The sequence below is a fragment of the Corylus avellana genome, chromosome 4 (genome assembly GCF_965113065.1).
Source record: "Corylus avellana chromosome 4, dhCorAvel1.hap1.2, whole genome shotgun sequence".
Taxonomy (NCBI): domain Eukaryota; kingdom Viridiplantae; phylum Streptophyta; class Magnoliopsida; order Fagales; family Betulaceae; genus Corylus; species Corylus avellana.
This window is the reverse complement of record NC_142493.1, coordinates 18,977,516-18,987,987: the sequence shown is the minus strand read 5'-3', so window position 1 is coordinate 18,987,987 and position 10,472 is coordinate 18,977,516. Positions and strand designations below refer to the sequence as shown.

At 33.6% G+C, this 10,472-nt stretch overlaps 1 protein-coding gene across 2 annotated transcripts; it reads right to left on the bottom strand.

Annotated features, from left to right (window-relative positions):
* Nucleotides 1-4,381: 4,381 nt before the first annotated feature.
* LOC132178756 (protein TIFY 6B) lies at nucleotides 4,382-8,041 on the bottom strand. 2 transcript variants are annotated; one of them, XM_059591288.2, is made up of 7 exons: nucleotides 7,738-8,041; nucleotides 6,867-7,048; nucleotides 6,143-6,420; nucleotides 5,952-6,042; nucleotides 5,494-5,827; nucleotides 5,124-5,181; nucleotides 4,382-4,764 (listed from the first exon to the last, which is right to left on the bottom strand). In XM_059591288.2, the coding sequence occupies exons 1-7, from the start codon at nucleotides 7,823-7,825 to the stop codon at nucleotides 4,653-4,655; spliced, it is 1,143 nt and encodes a 380-aa protein (XP_059447271.2). In that variant the 5' UTR covers nucleotides 7,826-8,041; the 3' UTR covers nucleotides 4,382-4,652. The 2 variants fall into 2 exon arrangements, with proteins under 2 accessions (XP_059447271.2, XP_059447270.2); XM_059591287.2 differs by having other exon boundaries at nucleotides 6,143-6,423; nucleotides 7,738-8,040.
* Between the last annotated feature and the right edge of the window lie 2,431 nt (nucleotides 8,042-10,472).

Sequence of the window (10,472 nt, the reverse complement as noted above, 5' to 3'; positions counted from 1 at the left end):
TGTATATGTTGCAGTGGTTGCATTACCATCATTAGAAATGTACTTTTCATTGTAATTGATTAAACGGGCTTCCTTTTCCCTTTTTCCCGGTTGGAAAAAATAAAATAAAATAAAAATAAAAAGTCAATTACACATATTTAAGGTGAAACAACAATTAGTTGCATATAGTGCTTGCCTGATTCACTTGGACTAATTCCAACACCCAAGGAACTTCGTTGCTATTGAGAGATCTTTTGCAGAGAGGGTGTTGCCTACCATATTCATAGGAGAGATGAAGTCAAGTACCCTGAATCCCTCAACTGTTGAGAATAGAGGGTTTTGCCTACAAATCATATGAGAGATTATCTCGAGTCCTAGAAACACGTGGACTTCGTAATAAAAGCTCTAGAAACCTATCAACTTCATTTCCTTCGTTCAGCCAGCAACAAAGAGAGAGAAAGTGAGAGAAAGAGGGAGAGAGGGGAGGAAATGTGCCATTTTTATGGTACTTCGAGGCTAAAGCTTGTAGAGCTTGTCCTAAAAGCCAATTCATTAGGTATCACGTTTTAGTTTATTTGCTAAATTATTTCAAGAACATTGGATATATTATGGTTTACATGTGCATATTATTTTTTATATGCATATAACTGTATAAGTCTTAAAACTTATATTGAATATAGCTTAGGTGTGTTAATGATAGATTATGACACTGAAGATCTAAGTCATAAACCATGTAACTTATAAATTGTTGTTTGTTTTTAGTAATGGAGTTGGGCATTCCATTTTATAAGATTATAACATATCAATTATGATGATCTATCTTTGATCATGTAAAGTGAGACTTTTTGATTGATATGTTGGGAGCTACTTACTGAACAACGATGAAAGAGAAGAATATAGGAAATGTGGTTGCCTTGGTCAAGTAGTCGAAGGAGGGACAACCTCTTTTTTAGCAATAGAAACAAGATAGAAGATTCAAGAATAAAGACGCAAGAAACAATGGGGAAGGCACGGGAGGCAATGAGTGGGAAGGAGAGCAGATCTCAACACCTCCCTACCCTCTAGAGACCTCCATCCAACTTTGAAGCCACTTAGATGGGAATACCATAAAAACTATGTAATAGGACTTGCAGGCACAAACAGGAGGGTAACGAGAGAGGCGAACGTAATTGTAAGAATGAAAGTTCAATCCTAGGGTGTGCTGAGTCAATATCGAGGTGCCAAAAGAGCCCTTTCCTCCAACTCAAAACAGAAGCAATGGATTAAGCGAGTTAGCGCATCCGTTTCTTGCTTGTAACGTATCGCATGTTTTTCAAGAGGAAGAGGAGTGAATCACCAAGTGTGGTTGGCTTCAAATGCTTTGATTTTGGTAGCCATAGCCTCGTGTCATTGAGAGAACAAGCAAAAGACGAAGGTGCTAACGCGAAAGCAATTACACTAAACGGACCACATGACAGTTTATCTAAGACTTTAATTGGAACTATAGATCATTTCATTTAGAAGTCAAATGCAAATTATAAGTAGTCATTGAGAGTATTTAATAATTAAAATAAATCCTTCAAAAAAAAATTAAAATAAATACGAGAATGCATTTATAATTATGTAGTGGAACTAATTTTAATTAATAGTAACCTAGGACAAGTGTCTTAGGCCTATTGGAACTAGTTTTAATTTTTCCTTTCGGTTCCTCCTCGAGTTGATTATTACCCTTATTCGGCTTGACCTAATTGCACAAGCATTCTTCCCCTTGTGGTTGTGTATTTGGGAGTGGTGATTACGATTTTCGGAGTCCTACTTTGACTTGAAAACCTAATACTACTTCAATTACGAAATATGTGTGTATTTGAAATTAGCTTATGTAGGTATTAGAGTACACACTCTTGAACTCTTAATCAAAATTGAGAAGAAGGTTTAGAGGTCTCAAAACCATACCCTACACATTTTTTGAATGGAGTAAGAGAATCAAATCAGCCCCTTTGTTCTTATGGTAGCCGATTTGTTACATGAGTATAATGATCTTTTGCCATGTTTTCTTGATAGTATCCATAGAATTTTTCTACTGAGTTTTTGACATATAATCAATACAATCTCGCCCTCATGCTCACCGGAGTTACCTCCTTAAAATTTCCCTCTTTCCACCCCTTCTTTCGTCTATCTAGATGTTTGTGGTCATCGCTGGCTTTTAAGTCCAAGAAGCTAAGATGCATTTCACATTCATTTCTCGCCAGAGTCAAAATTCATTGCATGGGTGGTTTCTGGTGAAGAAGCGTCATGGATTCAAAAAAGAAATTGTTGATGTAAAGTTGTATGATTTATTAATAGTAAATTAATAAATAAAAAATTCAGTTTATTTAACTTTTATTTTGATTAAAAAAAAAAAAACCAATCAAGCTCAAGCTGCAAGCTCGAGCTGATCAAGTACTTGATCAATTGAAAACACGGCTCAAAAGTCAAAGAGTCCTATTATCAGGCTGTCAAGAGTTAGACAAGTGTCTGCCAAAGTTTGATGTAGCTTTATTTAAAAAAAAAAAAAAAATTGTAGAAAAATCTCTCTCTTCCTAGTCCTGCTAGATTTTGTTTTTTTTTTAAAAAAAAAAAATTATAAATTAATATCTAATTTCTAATTCCTTAAAATTTATTTTTTGATTTAAAACTAAAACATATGGATGAAAGGTTAACCCTTTAAGGACGGTATCACTTAAAAGAAATTTTATCATGTTAAATTTAGTGCTAATGCCTCAAATTTAGTGCTAATATCTTAAATTTGAATTTTTCTTTAATATTTTTCTTCTCCAATTAAAAATAAAAAATAAAAAGAAAAAAAGAAAAAAAAGGTTGACGCTTGAGGCAGCTGAAAATTTCACACTCAAAGTTAAAACCCTAGCCGAGTTGGAACAAATATCCGAGTTAAAAATTCGACTCAGGCCGACTCGAACAATACCCGTAGTTTCACTTCACATGTAGGCACGTCATATGGTGGTGACACGAGAAAAGAACGTCCTCGCTGATTGGTTGCAAGGTTGACGAAACTACACGCTACATTAACACAAGTGGACCCACACCGCACTCCCTCCCCCAAAAAGCATTCAATTAAAAAAACGTGAGAGACTTGGAGTTGGAGTTAGATTTTTTCATTTTTTTTAATTTTTTTAAAGATTTTCTGGTGCTTGATAGTTGAGAGACAGAAATATAATATAATAATAATAAATAATAAAAAAAAACAGAGGAAAAGGAAAAGGTGTAGGAGGATTTATTTATTAGAAGCTCGTCTAGTTGTTGTCATATCATAATTCATATCATATAAATCGTACAATGCGCACGTGAATGTTGCGTCTGCCCTATCCACTATATATATCTATCATCTTCCTCCATGTCTGCCATATTACCATATTACCCATTTTCCCTCTCATTTGTCTTTTGGTTTTATTTTACACCCAATTATTACATTTTGAATTTTTAATCATAATTTAGACTATACGAGTTCCAGATGTTGTCTACCATAATTACCTTCCTGATCGTGGCTAATTAGATTAATCCCATGAGACTTTATATAATTTTATATATATTTTTTAGATTAGAAGTTCTTATTTGACTGAGGTATATTAACAAAGAAAATATCTATACGATTTTTTTTTTCTATAGAAAATTTAATTTATCCACTTGCTGTTCTTCAGTGTTCACTATCTAAATTCAAAAGAAAAAAAAATATATATATATATCTATTTATAATTAATTTGTAATCCCATCAATATTGAAGGGGAGATCCCATTATAGTATACCACTTCCACTTATCTATTAAAGAAAATTCAACACAATTTTAAATTGAGCCTTCTTTTTTCCACTTATTATATATACTACAAGAATTTTTTTTTTTTTTTTTTTTTTTTTCATTTTCTTTCACATCCTCAGCAAACTCTCTATAAAGTCTATTATGTAAGTTTAAAAAATGTCCAAAAAAATCGCCAAAAAGTTCTACAGCAAACTCCTTAAATAAACTCTAAACATTAATATTATTACAGTAAAACCCAATATTTTAAATTTTGCTATTGCAATCCCTATAATTATTAAAATAAAATAAAAAATAATTCTTTATTTTCTCTCCTCTCCTCTCTCACAATTCTCTCTCATCTCTCCTCTCATATATATATATATATATATATAATATAATATAATTTTAAAAAAAAAACAAATATTTTAATGATATAAGAAATAATTAAATGAAGCTATTAAAGTATATTTTGACATAGAAAAATAAAACGTTATTTAAATTCTTAAATGTAAGAAAAATAACGAGAAAGCTGTTGAGAATGCTCTCAAAAGAGAAGAAGAAATGAATATAAGTTCTAGAAAAGTTGACAGTGCTTAAAAAGTTGATCAAATTGCAGAGAAGTGGACAGGAAAATGAAGTGGAACAAACAGTAGATATAAACTTGGATGAGAATTAGTTCCACAATGTAATAGTACACTTCAAATAGTTACACATTGTGCCAAATGTCTTCATGTCCGAAGCAACAATCTGCAACAACTACTATATAAGGGAATTATGTAAGTTTCCGAAATTTAACTGTCAGGATTACAGTTCTTGGGAAGGACAATAATATTGATTCTGCTTACATCTTTAGCTTACTACATAAATCTGCAACAATCCCTTTCTAATTTGGTCTCATACATCTTTAGCAGCCAGTGGCCGCACTAGGACTTGCAGAGAAATTGGCACCATTGCATTCTTGGGCAATGCACTCAGGAGATTTCTTGCTGAGGTTGTATGGCGCTGCACTCATTGCCCTGCATGCATCAACAAAGGCCTCTAATCAGTAACACCTTTCTCAAGCCCGTTATATTATTTTATACGCTAAACTACGAGTTATTTGCTTGTATACATCAGTTATATAGCGAGGTGTCAGTGTTAAAATATTAACTAAATGATTAAATTTACATCTTCCTATTAGTTCAAACTTTTAGAATAAATTGTGATTTAACACGGTATCAAAATAAAAATCCTAAGTTCAAACTTTTTCTCCATCGTTCACCTCCCATTTCAATTATATTACGATCTAAATGTTATCAAGGGTTAAAGTAGAACAGAAAATGCTAAAACACTTCTTTTGCACAGAGAGAGAGAGAGAGCTTGTATAATAACTAACCTCTCCTTGCGCTTCTCCAAAAATCGAGCCAAGGATGCTTTCCGTGCCTGTGGAACAGCTGCATGGAAAATCGAATGTTATTCTTATGAAGTGGTGTTGCAATTACAAATCTAATTATTATTAATATTCTTAATGATCATATATACACAAATTGAAAAGTTTCAGGATTGAGCTAAATCATGCATGCTGAAAAATGAAGCGTCCTTTGATTATAAAATAATTTTTTGGAATAAGTTAAGGACTGTTCACAGCACAATGTCCATGATTAACTGCAATATACTTCAAATATGCTTAAACAAAACGTTGCATAATTGTGGGTTTCTTCATTTCAGAGTATTATTTACACCACCCTTCAGTGACTAACTCTTACCAGATGGAAATATAGGGGTAACGGGGACAGATCCCACCACATTAGCTATTTTCTGAGGCTCCACTTTGCTAACAGGAGTACTTGGAACTCCGGCAGTTTTAGCTGCCATCAATTCATCATTGCTCGTGGACCCACTTCCTGACTGGGCACCAGTATGTGAAGAAACAGATAAAGGGCTAGAAAGACCAGAACAAGGTTGTGTGTTAATGGGCTGATTTGCAGGAACACTATCACCAGCTGCCAATTTTGAGCTAGGTGCCTGAACTTGAGCTTTTGGATGTGCTGTGTTAGAAGCTATAGCAGAGGTCCCAGCCAAAAACATAATAGCCTGAGCCTGGAAAACAAGCCCCAAAACTAAGCTCACCAAGAGGAAGTTGATAAAATGCAGAGTTTTTGTAGTATTCGTGCTCTAAGGGTGCACATCCGAGAGCGAGAGCGAGAGAGAGAGAGAGAGATACCTTCTCAGGGGTTATGTCATCATAGACATGCACGGCACCTGCGTAAAAGATGGTCAATTGAGCAGGAGACCCAGAAGCCTTGGCGCCGTTCCTACAGAAGATATTCCATATAAGACATTTTGTTCCAAATAACTATAAAGTTGCAAGTGAAAGTAGTCATTAAATAAGTTCTTAAGGATAAAAAAGAATACCATGGTTCAGTTATCCCAGCAATGGAAGCAACAGTGGGAATAATCGAGTGTGGAGCCGCAACAGGAATTCCTCCAAGTAATGGTTGTTTCACAGTGGCACCAGCCAAATTCTGACCAGTAGCAAAATGATTCTTGAAAAAGGGGTTTCCAACGGAAACTGAAATTGCTTGGTTTGAAACAGAAAACATCTTCACATTATGAGGCCGGTGCACATCATGTTGCACAGGATAAGATGTCAGGGAAAAATGAGTGCCACCTTGCCTATCTTGGTTGAAGGGCTTCTATATAGTAAAAACAAAAACCCAATGTAGGAAAGGGCAACAACATATCAGTTAAGACTTATAGAAAACAATATCATGCTGAAAACCAAGGGGGTGCTTCACCAGGTTATGAAAATTATTCAGATGTTTTTGTCTAGAACTGAAAGCAAATTCTGGGACATGCTTAAGCACTTATATCACAAACATCAAACTCCAAGGTTAAAAAAATATATGTTTCTAAAAATGATCTTTCTAATGCCCTAAGAATGACTCGATTCAAATACTGGTTAAAACATCTTAAATCTTGTTTTTTTTTTTTCTTTTTTCTTTTTTCTTTTTTCTTTTTTCTTTTTGGCAGTAGGTAAGACAAATTAAACTTGTCTAAAATCTCATCTGTGCAAAACGCTGGAAAATCCCTAAAATGCAAATAAATATATTGAATAAGAAATGGAATATTATCAAACCTGGATTTCACCCTTAGACCGGTTTTGACTAGTATCAAAAGCATCTGCAGTCGAGATATTCATAAATCCAGATGATATGAGGGGATCGGAGGCAATCTTTTGAGTCTTCTCTTGTTGAACAAGCTTGAAAGACATCAAATGAGAAAGGGCAGAGACCTTGTTTGAGAATTGCCATTGTACACCTGCACAATAAGCATATCCTATAGATCCTCAGAAAATGACCAGCGATGTTCAGCTAGATACACTATATGCCTTTCCTCCATAATAAAACAGACATGGGAACAAAGCCATGAAAAGAGAGCAAAGAAAAAAGATTGGCACATAAAAGTCAAACAAAAGCGTATGATGGTATTCCTTCTGGGTATCCACGAATTGCTTGCTATAAACAGCACGACAAGAAAAATCAACAAAACTAATAAGGATTCATATAATTACTAGTACAGAACTGGATATTTGAGAAACTTTACAGCCAGCTATATGTTAAATATACAATTTACTTCCGGCATGTTGTCATCCAAATAATTCTAAACTTAAGAGATTGAACTTTATGCCCTCCAATTAAAACAGGATTTTTTTTTTAAAGAAAAGAAGACTTCTAAATCAAAAACAAACAGGTACTTCTTTCTAGAAAATTGCATCAGCCTAGAAAATCATTTAATTTTTGTCCAAAATTCAATTTTACCAGCCATGCGCTCATAAATGACCAACTACAATGAAATAAGATATACACCCATAGCCATAGTTCATGACAAAAATTGAAGACTCGAAACTAAAAAAAAAAAAAGCCAGGATTTGCAACAAAGAACAAATAAACGAGTAGCTAAAGGTAGAGAGCTAACCCAAAAGGAAGAACTATATGACAAGAACAAACCTGGCTCTGTGCACCCATCATTGTTAACCTCCTCCTTCACCACAGCCAATGGTTCTTTCGAGCCCAAACCCAAGAAATCTCTCTCCATTTTAGACCTTCAATCACCCACAAAAACAAAATTTAAAAGCAAACCCACCTCAAATCCACAGCCTATATCCAACTTTCTTCACCCACCAAACGCTCCTTCCTCACATGAACTGAGAGAGAGAGGCAAAGTAAAAGGTTTTCAACTACAGAAAAGGCAGAGACAGAGAGAGAAATTATCTATTCATGTAGGAGTACTGTTTGTGTAAGATCCAAACCGTTCATTTGTTTTTCTAAACAACATACTCCATTTGCAGGTGGTTGAGTTACCGATATATCCGGTCTCGTGACCGGCTGGTCCGGTATCGTACCACGTGCGTGGGTTTATATTTTTTAATTCACACATTACCGTATTGGTTCCCACCTGTCGGTGGTACAGCAGCTTTGTACTGCAAAATACTGACATCCTGACACGTGTACGTAACACGTGAAGAGTATTGCTCGTGAATTTAATGTAGGCTATGATTGGATTGGGGTAGCAGTTACCTCCGCCGATTAATTGGTACCACTCGCCGGTCTATTTAAATATTTAATAATGACAACTTAATTCACACAATACCTGATTGGTAGAAAATGCTGCGTACACCTAAAAAGTAAAATAACAAAATTGCCCTCTTAAAAACAAGTAACTAATTTTTTAACATTTCATTTGAAATAGAAAGAATCCAATCCACCGACAGATGAGTGCGTATTTCATGCCGTCTTTGCCAAGATCAGACATAGCCGCAGTGGTACGAAATTTGAGGCACATTTCATTTGAAATAGAAAGAATTCAATTCAGGTGCGTATTTCATGTTGTCTCTGCCAAGATCAGACATAGCCGCAGTGGTACGAAATTTGAGGCACATTTCATTTGAAATAGAAAGAATTCAATTCAGGTGCGTATTTCATGTTGTCTCTGCCAAGATCAGACATAGCCGCAGTGGTACGAAATTTGAGACACATTTCATTTGAAATAGAAAGAATTCAATTCAGGTGCGTATTTCATGTTGTCTCTGCCAGGATTAGACATAGCCGCGGTGGTACAAAATTTGAGGCACATATATAGCTCAAGATGGAGATTTAAATGTAATATAAAAATTTGAGTAAATACTTTTTTTCTTTTATCTCTTTTTTTATATCTAAAGTTTGACGTCATTTTTAATAAAATTATTGAATTAAAATTTAATAATTATTCATCACAAATTTAATGGTGGAAGACAGCTTCTACGTGACTATGAGGCCGAACAAATCTTGGATTGTCTGTCATGTTTGGGCTAATATCATTAAACAAAATCAGCTGTTAAATAATGTAACTATTGGGAAGGCTAAATTAGGTATATTAGTTATCTTTGGTGGCTTTTTGTGTATTTTTTAAAACGTTATGTATCAAATTATCAGACTTGAATTTGTGATTAATGGATTGATTGGGATTTTGCTATAATTCCACTAGCATAAGGGAGATAAATAATTCTATTTTGTGTGGTATTCCCAAAATAAAAGTAACAAATATTTCATAAAAATTAATTCATAGTATTTCTTCATATGTTCTTCATATTAAAAATAAATAAATAAATAAATAATAATAATAATAAAAAGAGAGAGAGAATTGAAAAGGGCAATGAAAGAAAAGCTTAAAAAGAAAAAAAGAAAAGAAACGTCCTTCATTTCCCATCACCCACCTTTCTTTCATTCATTTTTCTCCAAGATTTCCTTTTCTTTCTTTTTTCTCACTCTAATTGAATAGAGGTAAAAGAAACGATCAGATGTGGAAATCATTTTTTCTGGCCCAAAAAAGAGAAGGATTTGGCTTCAGTGCTTTAAAAAAAAAAAAAAAAAATTACAATAGTTTAGTTTTTGGGGAAAAGAAAGATAATAAAATTAGATCTAAACCGTTAAAAAAATTATATAATTTTTTTTACGGCACTTGAAGCCAAATATCAAAGAAAAATGGTTCTAGAGGTACTGAAAAGGGGTTGAGAGGGAGGAAATGATATTATTGTGCTATATATACTGATATTATTGTGTTGGTTGAGCTTAATAAAGAAAAATAACAATAAACAAGAACTTCAACGGAAGAAGTTTGAACCGTGAGGTGGGCGTCAATTAATTTAGGCAGGAAAACCACTTGACAGACATCTAAGGACTATAATAGTTTAATTACCAAAACAAATTCTTTTTTTTTAAAAAAAAAAAAACAAACATATAGCTTTCTTATTTGTATTTTATTTCCATTTTTTTTTTCTCGAGAATAGAAAATTATATCAGAGAATTCTCATATTATAGTCTATTAATTAATGTTCTAAAATGCGCGAACATATACTTTGAGCATGCAAGAAAATTAAATTGGCCATACATTGTTCAATGTGCGAAAACGCAAATAACAAAGTAGATAAAATAGTAACACCATGCCGTTTTCATAAACAAAATAATTGGATCTTTATTTAAAAACTAGAATATAACCCGCGCTATGCGCGGAATTCTTCATTATAATTTAATTTCAAAAACCTAAATGCATCCCCTCTTACTTTTTATTATAAGTTAAAATAGGTGTGTGCAAAAATCTATAACGCCTCTTTTAATGAAAATACATAGTAAATGTTATACACATATACATTACTGAATATGTACTCTCTTTTTTTGAACTGTACCAAACATGTACTTAATGAAAA

Excerpts from the sequence above, each read along its gene's own strand:
- LOC132178756 (XM_059591287.2), bottom strand. The coding sequence starts at position 7,825 with ATGGAGAGAGATTTCTTGGGTTTGGGCTCGAAAGAACCATTGGCTGTG. Across the intron at positions 5,828-5,951 it reads ATGACATAACCCCTGAGAAG|GCTCAGGCTATTATGTTTTT; the intron begins GTATCTCTCTCT and ends CTTGTTTTCCAG. Across the intron at positions 5,182-5,493 it reads TACCCCTATATTTCCATCTG|CTGTTCCACAGGCACGGAAA; the intron begins GTAAGAGTTAGT and ends TTTTCCATGCAG.